The sequence below is a fragment of the Vigna radiata genome, chromosome 10 (assembly GCF_000741045.1).
Source record: "Vigna radiata var. radiata cultivar VC1973A chromosome 10, Vradiata_ver6, whole genome shotgun sequence".
Taxonomy (NCBI): domain Eukaryota; kingdom Viridiplantae; phylum Streptophyta; class Magnoliopsida; order Fabales; family Fabaceae; genus Vigna; species Vigna radiata.
This window is the reverse complement of record NC_028360.1, coordinates 9,733,947-9,756,552: the sequence shown is the minus strand read 5'-3', so window position 1 is coordinate 9,756,552 and position 22,606 is coordinate 9,733,947. Positions and strand designations below refer to the sequence as shown.

General features: G+C 34.1%; 2 protein-coding genes across 2 annotated transcripts; both read right to left on the bottom strand.

Annotated features, from left to right (window-relative positions):
• Positions 1–2,055: 2,055 nt before the first annotated feature.
• On the bottom strand, positions 2,056–14,309 carry LOC106775736 (clathrin heavy chain 2). Its single transcript, XM_014662897.2, has 30 exons — positions 14,093–14,309; positions 13,784–13,988; positions 13,609–13,697; positions 13,417–13,495; positions 13,159–13,286; positions 10,512–10,610; positions 10,308–10,416; positions 9,913–9,992; positions 9,609–9,836; positions 9,449–9,514; positions 8,736–8,852; positions 8,400–8,597; positions 8,166–8,282; positions 7,977–8,036; positions 7,589–7,675; positions 6,888–6,971; positions 6,663–6,797; positions 6,520–6,582; positions 6,330–6,434; positions 6,115–6,227; positions 5,745–5,997; positions 5,491–5,627; positions 5,135–5,413; positions 4,042–5,044; positions 3,446–3,931; positions 3,154–3,324; positions 2,848–3,033; positions 2,533–2,655; positions 2,341–2,451; positions 2,056–2,256 (listed from the first exon to the last, which is right to left on the bottom strand). Exons 1-30 carry the CDS (start codon positions 14,132–14,134, stop codon positions 2,056–2,058), a joined length of 5,154 nt encoding a protein of 1,717 aa, XP_014518383.1. The 5' UTR covers positions 14,135–14,309.
• Positions 14,310–14,592: 283 nt separating this feature from the next.
• Positions 14,593–16,478, bottom strand: LOC106774783 (mitogen-activated protein kinase kinase kinase 17). Its single transcript, XM_022787161.1, has one exon. The coding sequence runs from the start codon at positions 16,168–16,170 to the stop codon at positions 14,803–14,805; it is 1,368 nt and encodes a 455-aa protein (XP_022642882.1). The 5' UTR covers positions 16,171–16,478; the 3' UTR covers positions 14,593–14,802.
• Between the last annotated feature and the right edge of the window lie 6,128 nt (positions 16,479–22,606).

The following is a 22,606-nucleotide window of genomic DNA, read 5'->3' as shown; positions in this document are numbered from 1 at the left end:
ATTTTTAGAGGAAAAATATTTTTATTAGAAAGAAAAAAAGAACCACCTCAATATACAAATTAATTAGTTTATGTTATAAAAGAAAATTTCAATTTCAATTTAAATATGTTATAAAGGAAAATATCTTGCATCGCTATTGTTGATTGAATCTTCAACAATGGTTAATATCTTTTTCTTGTTAATCTAGATTTTCTTTTATAACAGATTTCAAATCTATAATACTCAGACAACTTGTTTAAATTTACTTTTATGTTATAAAAGAAAAAAAAAACATATAAATTGTTAATACCTGAGATTTTTATCTAATTCCAATTATATTTCTGCAAATAATTCTAATTCCAGAATTACCATTTCAGTTTCTCGAAATTCCTTTCTTATCCAATTTATATAAAAAAAATCAAGATATATATAAGCTTCATTTACATACCATTTTTCTTACATTTCATTGAAAGTTATTGCTCTATATAAGTTCACTTTGTTATACAATATTTTCCTTCACCCAAATTAAAACTTTTCAACAATACTAATGCAGATAAAAAAAAAGTTACAATTTGTATTTTCTTTCTATTAAATAAAATCCTACATCCGATTTCATTGATAAACAAAAAAAAAATCTATAATACTCCTAAAATGTTAAGACAACTTATTATTTTTTATTAGTTATGATGTTCAATTGTTCAACTATTATATATTTGTTCAACAATTAGAAAATATCACATCAATATAAAACAGTACAGTTAATTAAATCGAAAATTTATTAAAAGACTGAATCATAAAACAAAATATTTAAGTTATAATAAAAATGATTCAGTTTTTTTAATATAATATAGTACAATTAACTATAATATAATACACTTCAGTATTTTTTGCCCATTCCTATGAGGTTATAAAATAATATTGCATTCAGCTAAAGTGTGTTATCGCTCCTTCACTCTCACCTTGCTACATAGCCACTTCTTCCTTGCACCTATTTTCTATTTTCTTTTCTTGGAGAACCTAACCGACAGGGTCACGTTCAAAGGATTGCAGAAGCAAACATAATTATAACCAATGTCTGAATTCCCATACTCAAAATGCAAAAGTAGCCAATACTGTGTGCATGAATTTTTTTGACCTATATCACATGTATGGATGGCTTCTGTCACGTTGTTTGAGGTATCACTATTTAACTTTAGGGCATGGCATGTCATACCAGCTAAAGTGGGGTTATTTATTTTCAAATGATTTACAATCTTCTTGATTAGTAGCGTTCCTTTTAAAGGATTATTTCAAGTTTTAGCTACATGTCAGTTTCCATAATAAGTAGCCTATTGCATTTTCAGTTTTCCACTCTTTTTTAAGTGTACCACTTTCACTAATAGTATATCTTTGGTCATTAGTTGATTATCCGCATTTTCGTGAAAAGTGTCGTCAACGTATACTATGGAAATCCGTTATTGGTTATCTTAATGGATTCGATATTCTCCCTCAGTTGATTGCAATAAAGTTCCAATCTAAGGATCTATAATATACACTTTGTTTATGTGCTGCAACTAATCGATAGCATGGCTATCCGAAAACGGAGCTGAAACTAAAATGTGGATAGTTTAGAACATTCAAAATTTATTGAATGGATAATAAAAAAATATGGGCTAATTTATATCTCTGAAAGAATTAAATCAACATACAGTATATATTATATGAAAGTCTATATACTAAGAACAGGAACTTTAAGTCCTAATCAATAAACATTTATGACTTGACAACTACGAAAACAAATAATAATTAAAAAAAAAATAAACTATACAGGTCGCAACCAAGTCAATGCCTCAAAAGGAGACAATCCGAAAGAAACAAGTAGCTCAGAAAAGTTTCATTGAAGAAAGCCGCAATCATTGGACAGTAGTATCAGGCTGGGCTAGGCTATACTTGAAGGTTGATGCTTGGTGCCACCACGCGAAATTCTTTAACCCTAAGGAAGTAGTTACCTTGAATGCAAAAATGAGATATTCTAAACTATCTAGCTTCACCAGTTAAAAAATCGCAAAATTCTCTTGTCTGTTGTGGATTGGGAGATTAGTAGCCGCCCCCCATTGGAGGCATGCCAAAAGGAGGCATTGGTGGCATCCCCATTCCACCCATGGGTGGTGGTGGAGGGCTAGGAGTATAGCCTCCACCCATTCCAGGCATTGGAGGAGGGGAAGGGGCATAGCCTCCACTCATTCCTGGCATCGGAGGTGCCGGCAAAGCAAGCGGTAGCAACTGGGCATACATATTCTGGAGATCATCGAGAACACTGTTTAGTTAATAATCAAACAAACAATATGATTGCTTGTAAAAGGAGATTCCAAAAAGGCTTACCTGTTGAGCAATCACTTCCTTCTCCTCCTTTTCCTTAGCTTTCTCCTCCTTTTGAGCTTCAATTTTGTCCCTAATAAGCTCATCCACCTTGCTTGAATACTCTCTAATAAACTTCAAGAAAAAAAAAAAAAAAATCGTTAACTTTGTCTGTTGATGAAAATCATTATACCAGAGCCACAAACAAAAGCATACCTGTAAGAGATATGGGAAAGCAAAATCAATCATGTTGTTCATCCAAGCTAGCTCAAGAGCAACATCTGGCCGGATAATATCATAACAGACAAAGAGGCATGATGCAAAACACTCTTTCTTTCCCTGAAAATCAATATATTTCCTTTGTTAATTAAGAGAAAAGAACTGGTTCAGGAAATGAAAAAGGAGCAGCAAAATAAATTCTAACTGAAGCAGGGGTCAAACCGCACTATGCCACCAAATGGGGCTTACTTTGTATCTAATCGTATATTACCAGAGTTGGATATTTTAAGGAAAAGGGCAACAAGTAAACACCTTCTCAATAAAGTAGATAAGCAAATCTTCTGAGAGTTCACGATCACCAGATTGAGAGCATGTTTCCATGCAGTCCTTGTAAAGATTGTCTTTCTTTGACAAAGCAATGGATTGCTTCCATCTTCCTGCTTTCTTGTAAATGTATGCAGCAACACGCCTCATTTCAAGAAGTTCATGCTTCTCAATCTGCATATGCTCATCGTTGATCTCAATCAATAATAATTCGAAAATTGTAAATTTACCAGTAACATTATAATCTCATCTTTTGCTAATTGTCAAAATAAGACAAAAAATAAGGAGATTCACCTTCTGCGCAAGACCTATCTGATCAAAGTTGTCATGCAGATCTATTGATTCTCGAAGTCTGTCATAGTCCTCTTCCTCGACATAAATTTCATTCAGAGCTTCATTGACAGCAGATACATTGGTGCTTTGAACTGCAACCATGTACGGCTTAACTAATCTAAGGTGGCCAGCCTAAAAAAAAAAAAAAAAAAACAAGCAACAAGCAATATTGTTACAGAATGACATTTGAAACCAGTAACTTACCTCACCAAATAAAGATTGAAACTGTAAATAGGGTAGAAAAATTGCAGACCTTCCGTAGTATATCTACTACACGAGTGTGGTCCACACGAAGAGCAATCACATTTAACATATCATTTATTACATCTGGATGCTCTTGTAAGTAGAAGTGAACAGCCTTATAGTAGAGCTCTACACTTGCAACTTTAACTATAACATCTTTGAATTGCATGTGGTCCCATGCTTCTGGAGAATGATTCATGACAGTGGTTGCAGCATTATCGAACTCATCATATTGAATGAATAGGTAAGTGAGTTCTTTCCAGTGCTGCTGTTCATCACATGCCCGAATAAGCTTTGGAATGTTAAGCCGAGTTGAGAACAACTTAATGTGTTCCATTAGCTTCTCGGGTCGATATCTTGCATATAGAACTCCCAACTCAGTAAAGATACCCATATGTGCACGCTCCAATCCTAACCCACTTTCCATTAGAGATATGAGTTCATTGAAGCATCCTCTGTTCTGATAAAACTCGCTAACCTCCTCCAAATCATCCACCTTCATATATAGCAGATAGTAAGTAGCCAGACAGCAGCAAAAAGGTTAGACAAAGAAATGAATTGCTTTTCTTTCCAAATGTTAAAATATAAACTAGAAAATGATGTCACCTGAATGATGACATTGAGACCACAAATCTGAGCTAAGCGGAATTCCTCAGCATCAACACAGGCAAAACAGACTTCCTTCCATGTTTTTGAACTGTTTGCTTTCCTGGCTGCATCAACAGCTCCTTGGAACTGTTTAAGCTTCACCAATGTGACTGCCAACTTAGCCCAGTTAGAAATAAAAGCAAATATAATTTTTGCCGCCTCATACAATGTCTCATCATACAAGCGGTCTCCAACATTTGGTAAATTGGCAACATTTGGCATCAGTATAAACTCTTCAATTTCTCCAAGACGGTCAATCTTAGCATAAGCATAAATGAGCTCACTGTCCACCTTGGGCTCTTTGGTCTTCTGCCTAACCATGAGAAGATACTTCACCAGGTCATGGTATACATCTGCATCTTCCGCAGCCTTAATAACCTCTAAGAAATGAGTTGAATCATCTGCACGAATGAATGACTCAATTGCATCACTCACTAAGCCTTCCCTAAGTTGTGCTTTAGCCACCTGGCTCCAAACAGCATCTTCTTCAACTCGGAAAGCAAACTCCACAGCACGATCAATAGTCTGGAGGTTATCCAGCAGGACATTAACAGCCTGAACATTCAAGTTAAATTTCTTGAAAATAGAAAACGCCTCCTCATATAGTTGTGCTTCCACGGCTACCTCCCCTACTGCAGGTCCATCAAAGTTGTCCAACCTATTAATGTAATCCATAACTCTTGAAGGATCTGCCTTGATTGCAGTAAGGATCAGCAAATTTTGCAGATTAAAATTTCCACTAAAAGCAGAATTTTGTAGAACAATCTTTTCAAGAAGCTCGATCAACTCATGTGGAAGATCGGCAGTCATAAAAGCTTTCACTGCAGCTGAAACTTGCTCAGGACTCTTGCTTTCAGGCAAAGCAGTGGACACCACTTGATCAATCAACTGCCTTCTAAACTCATTCTCAGGATTAAGAACTTTCTCCCAGAGGTCAGAGTCCATTCTTTCCACAACATATCTGACACAAACATCGGAAAATAACATGTGTCACAGACTAGCATTATGAAATACAATGAAAACTTTTCCTAATACAGTTCAAAGTTCACACCTTGCTTGGAGTTTGAACAAGGAGTTTTTATTAGTAACATTAACAAGCTCGTCATCACATTGCCCTCTCCTGTAAGCAACAACAGCAAGGGTAGGATCCCGCTTTTCACAATATTTACCAACAACACGAGAATCATAGTATGGATTGGTTGTGAGAAAATGCTCGGGATTGTTGTTGCTGTCAATAATTATTTTACCCAGAGCATTATGTACATGCACATCCTGGCTTCCTTCACTTACAAGATGCTCCAAGAATTGAGTAAGCAAGCGGAGACGATTCCTATGCATAGGAATTTACATTAGAAATCAACATGACATTGATATTGGAGATGAAGGGTAGAAAGAAAACTAGCACACCTCTTCTCACATTCTTCAACTAAAGGCTCAACTGGCAGAAGAGAACGTACGGAAAGTATAAGACCTTTAATAAAATCTTCAGGACATTCATCATCTAACAACTGTCCTACAACTAGAGGAGCATTTCCAGGATTGACCTAAGAGTGAGAAGTACAGAGTTTAGGTCACCGTTCTAAAATTTTCAAAGATTTGAAGGACACCCGTATTATACAAGGATTACCAAAATCAAATACAAAACCTGTAAACAAATTTACCTTTTGAACATAACCTTCAATATATCGAAGCATGTTGTTAGTATAGAGATAATGGGTGAGATCTGGAACAAATCCAAAACGATCACAGACATTAATCAATGGTCGTGCATCTGGAAGCTTGGCTTCCATAAGAAAATTCTTTGTCTTCTCAGCGTCGTAAAAGTTAGATTCCCTAGTTACACGCTCAACCTCCTTAATTTGTCCAGTTTTAGCAGCAGCCTCAATATACTTGAAGTGAATATCAGGATCCTCACTTTCCAAGACAACAAAAGAAAGTTACAATAATTAAAAAAAAAAAGAAACTAGAACAGTGAAGCTGGGGCGAATAGTGAAATGAAGTCCCGTTCCATCCCCAGTAAGAAAGAAATACCTAGAGCTCAAGTATGCACCCAAGAAAAAGTATAGTCCCTCATAGGATTTGAACTGCTCAAATAGTTTAATGCATGCATCAACACCCAACTGCTCAGAATATTCCTTAGCAGTCTGCAAATCATGTACTAGTAAGATACTCTGAGAAATGAATTATGGAACTCAAGCAAAAAAATAGGACAGAAGTCTTGCGGCAACATTGTCCAGAGATAATACCTGAACAATTATTTGAAGATTTCCCCTGAGATTGACAAGTAAAAGATCTTTCATACACTCTAGTGCCCATTCTCGAGAAAGGGTACCAAAAAACTCAACTAAAGCCTGAAATACATCATATATGGTAAGAAATAAGAATATCAAATAATTTTATGATAGAGTGGGTCATATGAGCAATTGCAATCAAAACCTGCGGCTCAATGGCATGTGTATTCACAATGACACGTTTGATGTCTGGCAACTCAGAATAATGCTGCATAAGACACAGACAAGGTTCAGGATATGCTAATGAGAGAACGTTATACTGCCATCAGAACTTAAGAAGTAGCAAACCTGAAGAGCCCGAATGAAAAGGCCTGCCTTTTCACATAATTGTCCAATACGTGGGCGATCGTAATGACTGAACATGCCATTGGCCAATATAGCATCAGCAACATTTGGAAAGGTTACCAGATTAATTTCCAAAACCTAAGTATAATACATAGAAAAATATGATTTCATTTTTTGATAAAAAAACCAGTTCAGGGACAGTGATAATGACTCATAAAATAAAAGAACCTTTGTTTGAAGATATCCATGTTCAGGAAGGTCTGGCTTCAGCACATCCAACAAAAAGGCCGTTGCCTCACGGATCAAATTCCTCTAAAAAGTAGAAGAAATATATATATAAACAAGATTTCCAATTCACATATAACCAAAAAAAAAAGCATGCAATCGATTCCTACATTAAGGTTTAAACAAATCACTTTTAGTTGAAGGTAGAGGAAACTATATTAGCCTAAGCAATAAAGTTATCAAAATCCTTATCAAAACCAAAAATTAAAGAAAGATTTGTTTTCACATTATTTTATTATTTGTTAAATATAGTGAAAATTATATATTGGAATTAATCTCTTGTGTTAAATACACACATAGGGTTCTTTATTTATAATAGAAGAAATATGGGCTAAACCCAAATACAAATGAATATGTAAGAATAAAATAAAATAAAATAAGAACAATGTTTCCCTAATAAACATATAGGGACTATATTTCCCTAATTAACATAAACACAATATAAACTAAAGATAATATCTCTAACATTATTATTATTTTTCATTTTCAATTTTCAAAAAGGGTACTGAATGAGCGCAGTGATATAAAAGGAAAACAAGATTGTACATGATACTGCCTTCTAAAATTGCAACTGAAAAATAAATAATAAGAGAACACAAAGAACAAGGTTTCATGAAGATCCAAAGGGTAAACTGCAAGTAAACCTGAAGAAATAGATCAGTAATTGTGTTGTAGTCTATGGGGCATCCTCCTTCCATTTGAGACATCATCAGAGCAAAATTTACAGCACCCTGCATTCAAAGAAGTTTTGAATTATTCTATATACATAAACCAGAAAAAATATGGATGCCCAAAAAATAAACAACTTAGATTAGAATGTGGATGAGCAATGTGAAAATATTCTTAAAATGAAAGCAACATAAGCATGAGGAAACCATTTCCATTTGGATGCATTAACTGCCATTCATTAGGTGATGCTACTTTTAAGCAAGGTATGCTTGGACTTCCAAAACATATATAAGTACATGATGAATGTCAAGCAAGTCAGAGATGAAATTCAATCAGATGATCGTTCAGACAAAACCTTCTCACCTGTGGGTCTGTTCGTAAAATTGTTTGAAGAAGGAACATGTAATCAGGTGTATATCCAACCTTCATCAAATAAACAGAGAAGAATGGCATTACAAAGGTAGTGGTAAAAAAACTAACAAATGACACAATAACAGTGAATATCAACACTAATAATTTTGTGATCCTACTAAATTTAATAAAAAAAATTACCTGCTTTGAATATATCAGGATTTTGTCAAATTCTCTCCTCTCTGCAAAAGCTGCAACAACTTTTGGTGTTGCTCTAGCTTTGATATAAATTTTCAAAGCAAGGTCATTATCAACCGTCTGCATATATGCAAGCCTCGTAAAAATTAGGAAAAGCAAAGGAACAGATCATGGGTTTCTTTAAAACGAATGGATGTCCAAATGAAAACAAATAACACATTAAATTTCTGTCAGGACCTTCACAAGGTCACCAAGCTCCTCACTGCATTCAAGTTTATCCTCTGCCAGCCAATTTTCCAAAAGATTCTTTTTGTTCTGATTTACAACAAGTCGTGACAGTTCCAGTGACTCAAAAGCATTGAGTTTTCCCATGGTTAACAGAGTTCCAAAGTATTGCAACAGTGGTGGCGTTTGCCCAGCTTGCACAGGTACACTCTGAAAGCAAATTAACAAACGCAACTCAAGAACACAGGATAAAAAACATATTGATATATTAATGTGATTATGAATACCCTAAATTTGGTAACAAAACCAAGAAATATTAATGTAACAGCTTTTTCATGCATAAAAGACCTGAAATTTAGCAACAGTATCAGGAGTTCGAAGTACTCCTTGGGGTGATTGTGCAGCAAGCTCTGCAGCTTCCTTATACTTGGTCTGAGCAAATAATTCTTGAAAACGCTTAACAACCTGAGAAAAAACACAAACAAAACAATAACAATAGGTAAAAATAAATGAACTTAAAAATTGAAAAGAAAACACATTCTTCCCTCTCTAATATCAAACCACCTACGAAGAAAAAAATTATGGTTGGGGAAAACTTTATGCCCTAATAACTTCAGTTACTGATCTTTGAATCAGAAGTTACAGTTGCCATGTTCATATTTCACATCAACATTATATTTCTGAGCACATACTTTTAATGAAGATTCCCTTGGGTCTCAAGTAATTAAAGCTTACAAACTGTTACCTGTTCATTCTGGTATTTTGTCAAAAAATAAAAACATATATACAAGCAAATGCTACAAAAGAAAATCATTTTCCATCATTTTCTCAAGCTTTTATGCTAATTGTCTTGTTGATAACTGCTCTACTCCAGATGACACATCTGAAATGCTTTTATGACAACTACAATCTATTGAGACAAAAGGCATACAAGGATAAATCTTCTAGTTAAGTATCCATCAGGTAAAATATTTCAGCCAATTTAAAAGTAAATACAAGGAGTTCACGAACTCTAAAACTACAGATAAAAGTATAAAATCATCATATGCAGCTCAAGTTACCAATTCTTCTGCACCAGGGAGGTTTCCCCTTTTAGCAAGACTAACAGCAAGTTCCAAATTATTTAACTGCCAAAAATCCAAGCAAAATATTAGAAGTAGATAGCAAAAGAGGTGTCTGCATAGCAAAAGATCACATAGCAAAAGAACGAACACTAAATACCTGGCCACTAACAAAAGGTACAATGGTTGCTTCATTCACAGTAGCAAGCAAAACCTGGCCACGTCTATTTATAGCATAAAAGCCCCCTGATGTTGAGGCCTCTGCTGTCAAAAATATCGGATCGGGGCTGATTCGATTTCTATAAACTGCAGTGGCAGTCTCTAGATCATAGACAAATAAAAGACCGAGTTTTGTGATAACATATATCAAACCATACTTATTTGAAATCTGCACAGTGAAACAAGTCAGGTATTAAATATAATGTTCATTGGGAAACAGAGAAACATAAAGTCTACACTTATACCTGCATTGATACGGGAAAGTCATCAGCAAAGTCTGGAGGAAAGAAGAGATCGGCTTGTTTCTTTGAAAAAGATGGCTTGCCTGATAACCAATATCACAACATACCAGAAGGTAGCAAAAAAGTCATTAGAATGCGGCAAGAACATATACTACAAATAGCAGACACTCTATTGAAGCTCCATAATTACATCACGTGTTGTTTATCTCCTATTAACTTATTAATCACTTTATATCCTATAATCTCCTCATTCATTAACAAGTTAAATTGATATTGAAAAATTATTTTTCTTTAAGATTTAAAAAAAATAAATAAATAAAAATAAAAAAAGCTGTTTATACTAATGAGTGGGGATGTATCTATTGGCTGATAAAGGAAAAATCTAGACATGCATATACCTGGCTGGGCGCCAAGTTCAATGACATGCATCTTTGATGTAACCTGTCCAGCATTGATGCTCTTGGATGCAAAACAAATAAGAGTTGAATCCTTATCATTGCCAGCAACCTACATGTTTCAAAATAAAAATATCAAACAGCATTCAACCTACAAGCCACACACCTGAAATACATACTAATCAATCACAAAGAAGACAGAATTACTCTAAATGTGGCAAATGAGGCTGCATGTGCTTCAAGAGCTTGGCTCCGCTGTTGATCCACAGAGAAAAGTTGCATATTTCCTTTTACAAGTTGTGGCCTCTGTAACCAACAAATCAAAATACAATCACTCCAACAAATAATTTCAGAAGATTTTATCACTAGCAATAAAAAATATGAGGAGATGGTAATTCAGTAAGTTTAACATCCCCCCTCTCAAATAAAAAACAGAAAAAAAAAATGTTTATTACACAATATAAGTTCAAAACAAATTAATTTGTGTAAAACATGTTGCCATTAATAAGGCATGGCAAAAAGTTGAAGGAGGATAATATTTGACAAAAAATATTGAAAAACATGAGTAACCTAAACCTAACTTATAAACCATCGTATTTACAACACATAGCAAGGAAAACCTTCTAAAGTGTATGTAATGTACATAGTAAATAGAAGTGAAAATAATACAAAAAAATGAAAAATATAAATGAGCCATCAATTGAATAATTAAAATCACGGACTTGTTTATTTCATCAAGAATTTATTTACCTTAATATAACATCTAGTACCAACCAGAAAAATGACAATGGAGGTAAAACTAAATAACTAAAACATTAACTATTTACCATAAGTATTAATATGCTGTGTCTCTGGACAGCTTCAGTGTGTAATTATAAATCATATATATATATATATATATATATATATATATATAGGCCAGATTTATAGTCCTTATTTCTCAGAATAATACAAGAGAAGTAAATTTGCATCAAAAATTGATGGTTAAGACTAAAAAAGTTATTTATGAAGTGTTTGGGATAGTTGTGAAATAGAATTATTTCAATGATCAGTTATATGTATAATATATTACTGTTATAATCACAATCAGTTATTTATGAAAAATAGTTTTAAAATAATTAAAATCATTTAGAAGCAACAAAAATCCACTTGTGCATAAAAATATGAACGAAGCTTACAAGGAAAAGAGCTTATGTTTTCAGAAAAAATATATATTAAACAAATTTCAACCACTATCCCTAACATCCAACTGAAATTGCAGACATTTTTTTTTCCAAATCAGCTGAATTTCCAACTAGTTATCTTTCCTAAAAATAAACAATGATCATGTAACTACTTAAAATGGTAACATTACTATTTAAAAAAGTCACCACTTCACGATTTAATATTAACTATATTCATGAATGATTGTCTCATCTAGATTTCTTCCTCGTCTCTCAACCTATGATACTATTACTTCTCTGATTGCATTCCAAACTACTGCACACACACAAACAAATATATAACGGACGTACTTAGAGAGAGACATTTTTATGTCCAAAGAGGAGTAAATTTGGGCCACATGGAACCATACATGAATGGTCAAAAGTCATGACTTATTAAAAAAAAACTCACGCCGTATAATTGTTTTAATCCCAACATTCATGTCAGATCTAAGGATTAGTATTTATTCATCTCACCCACACAAAAAATGTTGTGTGTGGGTCCATGTATCTTGTTAAATTTTATCATGAACAGTCAAGATACCCAACAAAAGTCATGTAATTTCCATAAATAGTTACAGAAACAGTTTATGCAACAATATTGTAAAAATCTATTAATTTGGATACTCATTAAAATGAATACCTCACAATGTAAACAATATATATGAGAATTTTCCTAACATATTTAAACAAATTCCTCAAGTCTACCAAAAATAACCCATAATAAGGATTGGAACAAGGCCAGAATTTACAGTATGTTACAGCACTATAGCCATTGAACTTGAAGTATACAAATACAATTCTTAATAAAATGCAACAGCCAAAACGTGTTTATGCAGCTGTTGATCAAAAGGTATCTTTTGTATACATTTACAAATATATATATATATATATATGTGTGTGTGTGTGTGTGTGTGTGTGTGTGTGTGTGTGATGTGTGTGTGTATGTGTGTGTGAGAGAGAGAATTTTGCTAACATATTTGAACAAAACTCTCAATCTAAAATAATTCATACCAAGCATGAGCACAAGGCCACAATCTACAGTATGCTACAGTACTAGAGCCATTGAAGTATCCACATATACGATTCTTAATAAACAATGACAAACCTTCACTTAAAATGTAGCACTTCTACCAAACATTAAAAGAGAAGTAAACTAAGCAACCTAAACCTTAACCTAACAGGAAAATTAAGCGGTGAAAAAACAGAAATCCATACAAAAGACAAGTTTTTAAACACCAACTTTCTTTGATGGGTGAAAGATGTGTAAATGAATTTTTAAATATAATATATTTCTAAAAAAATTTAAACATATAGATTGGGTTATTTATTAAATGGGGCATGAATAGATTTGATTTTGCAATTTCCATCCATTTTCAAACAATCCAAAATGCACTAACGGGTTTTTTAACTCATCCATTATAATCAAAATCAAAATATCAAATTTTACGAAACTGTAGAATAGCACCTCACTGACTATGTTAGAAACTATTGTAATGTCTTCCTCACATACTCAAAACCAGCCTATGAAATTAAATTGACAAATTTTGCAACTTAATAGAGGCAGTAAGCTGACAGACAAATACAAGAATAAGACAGGCGGAATTGCTAAGGGCAAGGTCTAGACGTTGCAACAGGAAGAAAACGCATACCTCAGAAGAACCAGGGGCAATTCCAATCAAAACCAACCACTTTTCAGTAGGATCACAACGGTAATTGATAATCTGATTATTCGCCAAGTTAGCTGTCCGGTCAAACACCTTCACTGGCTCACCCTCACCTAGATAAGAGAAACCATAAAAACATTAGACTCACACTCAAAAAAAGGTCAATCAATACAACAAGAAGAGAGCGTAACATAACCAGCAGTCAAACTTATACACAAGCAGTAAAATAGTACATTACATTACCTTCAATTGACCAGTGATACACAGATGACTGAGTCACTACGCCTAATGTCTTCGGAGTTATCCACTTCCAAAACACAACCTAAAGGAAATGGAGGAAAATAAAGAACATGACGAATAATTAACTAATAAACTGATAACAACAGACAGATTGTGCGAGAATAAAAATCGTTAACAAATATTACAAATCCTCACCTGTTGGCCCATTTGATACGATTTCATCTTCGCTTTCGTTTCAATGTTAAACACTTGCAAATGATCCTGACTAGTGCCAGGAACTTGAGCTGCACGGAGAACAAGCGTCACATTCGTTGATCGAATTGGAATAATCGCAGAGTCAAGTAAAGCAATGGGAACAGCGAACGATTACCTTTAAGCGCGAGAATTCTGGCGTTAGGGTTCATGAGAGCGGAATCAGCGGTGATAGGGCGTCGGAGTGGTTGCATGGGCATGGCCATATCGATCATGACGACGCTGTTCTGCGGCGCGGTTTCCCTGATGCAAATGTACTTGTCCGATTCCATGGTGACGTGCGTGAAGGTGATAAACTGCGGGTTGATGCCCACGCTTCCCAACTGCAAAAAAGAAGAACGTGTCGGAGAGTCAGAAAAGGAAGAGAAAATGGAGAATGCGACGAGGCATTGCTGAGAAAACGACGGGATAGTGGGGGAATGCGGACCGTTAAGACTTCGCGCATGGCGATGGGGGCGTTCGCGGCCATGGCGGGCGTGGATCCAAGGGAATTCGAAAATGAGAGATGGTGTGTTAGTGGTGCGCTGCGAGATCTGAAGCAGTGAAGAGAGAGAGAGGGAGGAGAGGGGGATAGAGAAGAATAAGGAGAGTGTGTGGAAGGAACAGAAGGGAAACACACCACAACGAACGAGGTGGAAGTGGAAATGGAAAAATGGAAGGATCCTTTCTAAAATTGTTTTTGCTGTTTTTGATTCCTGGAAGATGGAGGGAGAAGTGGGCTTGGGCCTGGTAGGCCTGGTAGGCCCAGGGCATACCATTTGACATTAGTAAATTAATTAATTAATTGGCAATGATGATTTGAAATTTTGTTAACAGTGTTGTCATTGATATTTTCGTGGTGTGTTTGAGGATGTTATGGATAACGTGTGGACAAGCAAGAGTGTCTCTGATCCCAATTCATGGCTAGAAAGCCTTCATCTAAGGTCCTGTTAAAAATGCGGAATTTATTTTTCTCTATCTACATTGTTTCAGTAATGCAGTTTTAGAGCATCACGTTTTGCAAGTGTGGAGTGTCATACTCACGCAACATCACAACTTCATCGTCCCTTTGCCTGAATGCCCCAACATGTGGGGTACATTACGCAGCCAAATCCACCCTTGCTTTGCTTGGTTGCGTCATGCATGCGTTGTGCTCAGTTACAAATATACTCTGATTACAAAAATTCTCAACTCAAAACATAAATAATATATGTTTAAATACTTCAAATACAAACAATGTGATTTCAATAATTTAAAGTACAACTTGTAAATCTTTATTTTCAATATCATTCTTTTTTTCTTATCAACATTTTCCCACCCACACTCACACTCGCTGCGCCGGTTGTACTGTAACAACCACCGCCTCCCACCCAAACACCACATTCCCAATTTTACCATTTCCTTTTTCAAGCTTTCACATTCCCAATTTCTCCTTTCCTGAATTCCCCGTTCTGCCCTCAAATTCTCAAAATTTTCCAAAATCAGCCCTTCTCTAACGTTCTCAGAACTGTCAGCCACCACCGGTTCGGCATCGAAAGCCAATTCCCTCACCATCATCCATCCTGGCGCTTCCCAATTTACCCCTACGCTGGTAGCCAAATTTCCAATTCTATCCCTCGCCGAATTTTCACTTTCAGTTATCATTTCTTCTTCTTCCTGTTCTTCTTCCTCGTCGAACTCAGCGAACTCCGAGTCAACTCGGTCGAGAACGCACCGAGGCGACCATTCCACGATCACACCACACGGTAACAGAAACGGATGCTCCAGCAGTTGATCGCAGCTCCACCGCCGCCACGGCTCCCTCCTCAAACACTTCTCCAGAAAATCCCGGCCGAGCTCCGATAACCGGCGCGGAAACCCCGGCACCTCGCCGGAGAATCCAATCCGACTCAGCGCGTCCACGGAGTTCCCCTCCCACGGCGGTTTCCCGGTGAGCATCTCGATCATCGTGCAACCTAACGACCAAACGTCCGACGCCGGACCCTGACACTCCCGGCGTATCACTTCCGGCGCCATCCACAGAGGACTCCCGCGCGGCGATGCCGCCGGAAGTCCTTCCCCGTCGAACTCCATCGCCGAGCCGAAGTCGGCGAGCTTGCAGTTACGACCGTTGGCTCCATCTCCTACAAGGACGTTCTTCCCCTTCACGTCGCAGTGCACGACGCCGTTTCCGTGCACGTGCTTCAGAGCGCTCACCAAGCACCACGTGTATTGTCTCACTAAATACTCGTCCACGTCGGGGTCCAGGTCAGCGAGAGTGCCACATGGCAAGTACTCCATGTGAAGGTTCCGCTTCTCGCATGTGGTGTCTTCGCCGAGAAAGGTCACCACGTGCGGCGAGGACATGCGTCGGAGGATCCGAATTTCGTTCTCCAACGCTTCGAGCTGACCCGGGAGACCCGTTTTAATATCCACAGACTTCACCGCGAAAATTTGCGTCTGGGCGTCAAGCTTTCGAAGCGCGACGCTGACGGTGCCAAACGCGCCCTTGCCTATGCACTTGCCTCTTACCCAAGTAGAAACCATTTTAAAGTGTGCGTTTTGAGTGTGCCATTAAGTGTGTATATATATATATATAGTGGAGTAGGTGTTTGCTGTTTGGTCCTGCACAAAAACATTTTTTTCCTTTTTTTTGTTCTACGTGGAATTAATAGAAGTGGATAATTAACGAAAGTGGTCGCAAGAAGTGACGTAAACGGTGATAAAGAGGGAAGGAAGAGTTTTTGTTTTGTGGGTGTTTTAATCGTTATCCATTTTATATTCGAGTTTGAAGAACTTTTCCCATTTTACTCCTTTTTGTGGTTTAATTACGTTGCTATTAATGGCATGTATGCAAAAACAAAAAATATTGTTAGATGCTTATCCAATAGTACTCATTTAAGCTAGTTGGTTGGGAATTACTTAGAGACAAAACCATTGTATTTCAACTAAATTAGCTTAGGAACTATATCGAGACACTCATTGTATTTTAACCAGATTGGATTCACTAAATTTGGAACAGAATTAGGTGAATTATCACTTTTGTTAGGAGATTTATGATTAGTTTGAGTGATAAGAATATGATGAATTAGAAGATGTGGCTATGATGTGTGGTTTAGGTGAATATTATTTGGGGCAAAGGGAATGGAAGAGAAGACAGTAAACGAGAAGTGGGGAAGTGAGGCTAGTAGAGAAGATGCCCATCCCATTATGCTTGTTGCTCTTAGCCATACAATGTTCAAAATATTTTTATTTATGGGAAATTTGGTGCATGTGGATACTTTAAGTTTTAGGTGAGGTCCCAATATTATCTCGTATCTTTTTTAAGATCTGAATCAGGAGGATTCATCATACAATATCTCTTTTTCTGGTTCTCCTGAACAATATTATTGGTCCAATCTTATAAGAGATTAACACTACTCTTTATCTAAAATCTTAAGACAATAGAATAATAGATTTTTTATTTTTATATAATATTTTACTTTCTCAGTTCTATTTAAGACGGAACTATTAGATTCACACTTGGATTTTCAGTACAAAATTTATTAATCTAGTTTTTTCTTACATCATCTTATCGTTGATGATTTTTTTTTATTAGCTGTGTAGATGGCATGATAGAGCACTCAGCATTCCCTTTTACCATCTTTTATGAATTTGTTTATTTGGTCTGTGCATGGAAACTGAAGTTGAGTGGCTTAAAACTAGAGTAATTGCGCCACTTGTCGTGGTGTGGGTGCTTGCAAGTGACATTGAAAAGGAATTGACCAAAAAGAATATAAAACAATGATCAACAGCGTTACGCAGGAGGAAAGGGAAAGGAAAGAAAAACAAAGTTTGAAAAGGAATTTCATTACATTCTCTTTTACAATAAATGACTTGTGTAAGTAACCCTTTCATAATAATTTGGAATAATTTGGAATATGTTGGAAATATGAATAAGAATAATGGTATTTTAACAATTTTTTTTAATAATTTTTTCATAACAAGATATGTGTCATTATTTTATTAGTTTATTTAAAATTATTCTAAAAAATATTTGAAACGGACTAATCATAAATTACTACCTTGTCAAAAAATTGTTAAAAAAAAGTTCTTAAAGAAACTTTTTCCTATACATAATTGTTTGGATGAGGGTGTTGTTTAGAGTGTTAAGCAAAATGCTTCATGTCTTTGACTTGCATTTTGTGTGACGCAATATATAACACAAAGAGATTTAAGTTTTGGATTAAGAATTCAAATTATAGTTTAAAAAAATCACCTAGGAAAAATATATCATTATTGCGGTGTAAATATTGAATTAATAAATTAAGGTTCTGAAATGCCATATCCAATCGTGTAGCTCAAAATTAAATACTAAAAGTATTATAAGAGCATGTTATTTGACATGGTTTCGTATGAAACTCAACATTATATTTTAAATAAGAAAAGGATTTTTTTAAATGTTAATTTTGAAAAATAGTAACGTGACAATTAGATAAGGCAAATTATCATAGATGAATTAAGTTAAACGCTTGCTCTAGTAATTTTATTATTTGATTGAAATTATATTGAGATTGTAATTTGAATATCTTATTTATTCGTGAGTTAATAACTAGTTAGTATATTAATTGAGTATAGCATTACTTCTACATGATTATATCATAAAATTAAAATGTTAGCTTATAAAAATGTGTATATGTACATATTTATAATTAAAAATAATCATTTTAATTATATTCATATTTACTTTCTTATTTACGTATAATTTTGAGTTTTCTTAGCACGTGGATCTTCATTATTTGTAAAAAAAAAAAAAATTATTAGTATTACACTCATTTTTTATTATTATTGTTCAAAACTTGATTCATATATCAAGAAATTAAAGATTTCTCCTCATTTGAGAGTATAATTCAAACACATTCAAATTTTAGAAAGAATATTTGACTCCAATTGTGAAGTCTTGGTGGAATTTTCATAAGGTCACACAAGTTCAAGGTTTGAACAAGATGTTATAAAACATTTTCAATCGAACGACAATTGAAATGGATGTTTTATCAATTGTTAATAATCTCAAAGCTTGAAAAGAGGACATGAAAAAAAAAAAAACATGATGAACACATGAATTTATAAAACCAACAAAAGTCTAGAGTTCCATAAGCTTGCAAAAAAGGTCATACCTATCTAATATTATGAGACAAATTTTGAGTTCATTTAAATTTTCAGGTCCAAAAATTTGTAATTATAAATTGAATTTCTTTTAAGAAAACATAATTAAAATTTGAGAATAGTAAACACTTTATTTTAAGAAAATTATTTCGTATAATTATGATGAATTTAAGGATTTATATATGAATATGAGTGCTGCAATCCTTACGGACCTAGAATTTTAATTTAACCTTTTTCTATGTTTTGAATTTGGGTGTAAGATCTTATATCTTACGTTTGTGTTATCTCTTTGATGTATTATTGATTCATTTTTTTCCCCTAAATCTTGTTATGTTCATCACTTTAATATGATTTGGAATTTAGGAATTGATAGGAAAATATTTTTTGAATAAAGTTTTAAAACGAATCATATATGATCAAACTCATTAGGAATATTACTTTGATCATTAATTTGATAAGAATTTTCTTGTTACAAGAGTTTCTTTTTCAATGTGCAAGGATATAATTTTTTAGAAGATACATAGAATTTTTTAATAAAAAATTTAATATTGATTGAATTTCATTGTTAACAGGGAGGTTCAACACACACATAAATCTTCATATTGTAAGATATTGCCCGTTTTGGGCCAAGTCCTCACGAATTTGCTTTTGATATCACTCCAAAAAGTCTATTACCAATGAAAGTATCTTATGTGTATATAAACTCATGTTCATCTCTTATTTTATCTGGGACTTTGTTTGTACCTAATTATGTTATTACAAGAGACTCTGAAATAATCATTCATGTTTGTTTTTAGTATAACTAACATCAATTTACATTGGTCCTAAAGTAATTGACATTAACTTTTTCATTTACGTCGGTCCTCGGTGTAACCGACATTAATTTCTTTTCATATTCACATCTATAAGTTATTTCCTCGTTCTCATTCTGAAAAGACATGTCAACAAGCTCCTCTAATTAGAGTTTCATCTCTGGGGACGAAATAGCGGTGGTTTGGGGTTGTGAACAAGTCTTCATCTTTAGTGATAAACATCATTGAGAGTAATGTTGTTAAAATTGGTTAGAATCTGCGGGCCAACCCGACCTACCATGGGTTAGAGTCGGGTTGAATTTGAAAAAATATAATTTTTTTATACAAGCCAATTTTCAACTCGACCCACTTAGAACCCGACTCACCCGAGTTGAACCCGTGGTGAGCCGGGTTGGTTCACTAACCTACCTAATTTAATTTAATTATTTATTACTTTGTGTTTCAATATTATTAGTTAACACTTTTTTTATTGTATTATAGATGAAGATAAAGAAAAAAATGTTTTAAGAGAGCAAAATATTATGGATATATCCATTCAATACTCTAATTTTATAAATGGATAAGTGAGACAAAAATGATTAATATTAGAAACTTTTTTGTTCGCTTTTTGTGCTTATTTTTGGATTACATTTGGATTGTATGATACTTTTTTATTTTGAATCATCTTTGGAATTTAACATCATTTTAGAGTGAAATTTATTTAGATTTCAATTAGAAAAAAATTGTAATTTTTTTGGATTTAAAAAATAAACTTGTAATTAAGTGAATTAGTGAACCAATCCGTTTAACCCATCAATCCATGGTGGGTCGAGTCGGGTTCAAATTTTTTCGACTCACTAATAAAATAATTATGTTGAATTATCTCACTAAGTGACCAACATGTGATGAGTCCGAGTGTGATGAGTCCGGCTAATTGTGGCAAGCTACTCGTTTTAATAGCAATTATGTTATTATATGTGTTTCATTATTGAGGTTTGTTTATTAAAACTTCCATTTCTATTAATAATGATGATTGTTTTTGAAAAACTTAGTCATAACTATATATGGATGTTTTTTTTTTTATTCAATGTCTATTATAATCGATGGAACTTTGACTCTCACATTTTAATTCATTTTTTATCAATAAATAAACTATGATGAAATTACTAAAAATATTTATCAAAAGTAATAAATTTAGAAATTAAATATTTGTAGCAAAATAAAAATCATATATGTAAAGTACGATTTCCTTTAAAAAAAAAAAAAACCTTTAAGTCTTGTTTGAAAATGACTTCTTTGAAAATAATAAAAATTTAATTTTTTAAGCCATGACTTCGCTTTCAAGTCGTGTTTTTAAAATATGATCTCTTTTTAAAATCATATTTTTGAAATACGATTTACTTAATTATGTAATTATTTTAAAATCTATCCATTTTATTAAATTTGAATTAAAATTAACTAATATTGTAAAAAAAAATCAGGATTACAAAAGAGTATAATGAGTGAAAACTAACAATAACCTTCTGAAATATGAATTTTTCAAACAACTTATCACTCTTGATTGTTCTCTCCTCTACATTTTTATTCAACAGTTGTGAGAAGCAACTAAAGAAGGAAGGAAATGTGAGAAACCTATATTCATAAGGAGTGATTGGTGTGTAAAATTAAAACAAGTTGATGAGGCACGCTTAGATTAGACAGAAACAATATATAGTACAAGACTACATGCACTAAGACTATCACAAATGTTGATTGTGATTGGATAGTTTGTGTTGGTTGCAAGTACATTCGTCTCTTTAAAAATATCATTTGCTCAAGGATCACCTTCACCACACAAAATTTTATAACACAAAAAAGTTGCATTGCACCCAAAAGAAAGTGGCACAAAAAGTGATACATAAATACCATTTCTCAACTTATTCAAACCCTGTAACTTTTTGACTACTTCCTTCTCCTATCAACCTCAAGTCAAGCCATTCCAAATATCATCTCCCATCATCACTTCATCATTGCCCACTGCTTAAATAAATAAAATTATATATATATATATATATATATATATATATATATATATAATTTACTTTTTAGTTCTTGAATTAAATAATTGAAATTTGTTCATCTCATATTAAATACAGTTTTATTTATATTGTTCTTTTAACCTAAAAGTTATTTTTTTTAAGGTTTTAAATGATGTTTTATGCTTAAATTTGTTATTTATATTGTTTTACTTCAAATGCTAACTTGAAACATAGTTTAACACATGAACAATTTTAATGTTGTTGGGTTAAGAACTATATTAGTTCTTTTTAAAGTTTGAAAATCAAAATTGTACTATATAGGATCCAATAAGAACACCAGGATATTATATCAGTCACTAGTAAACTTAATCAACATTTGTGTGCAATTATTTCTATCTTTTACATAATCTAACATTTACTCTGACAGAGGGAAGCAAGAAAGGAAGTTGTTCAGCACCAGCCATTCTAGGGGATGACATGGACGATGCTAGTCCATGTCTGCTATACATTTTAGACGATATCGAGACGGTGATGGTAGCTCATGGAATAAGACAACGACTGTTGTTCATGGTATGAAGCTATCAGAGGATGGGGTGGAGGTCTCAGTAGACGAAATGATCATACCAGATGTCTCAGTTCCTCTGCCTACAGATGAAATTTTCACTGTGGAACATGCATTCCAGTCTTTTATCGCTTGGCCTAAACATTTGGTTGGTTCAGTTTCTGACCCCCCGGTATGGAATTCTACTTTACACTTCTCAATTTTAAAGTTTGCATGTTATTGATATCAAAACTTATCTTATTTTTCCGTGTAACAATAGACGCAAGCACAGGAGAAGATTCCTCTATCTGAGGATGATCCTCTTGGTTCATTGCATCTACTTGCCGACATCCTTGAAGATAAGCCTTTGGAGGTTGAATATGATGTTAATGTATTTGGGAGAGCCTCTGAGGTCCCATTACACCTTCATAGCCAAGATGTCAGAGAGATTGCGTCAGGAAGACAAGAGTTGAATATTACAATTATTC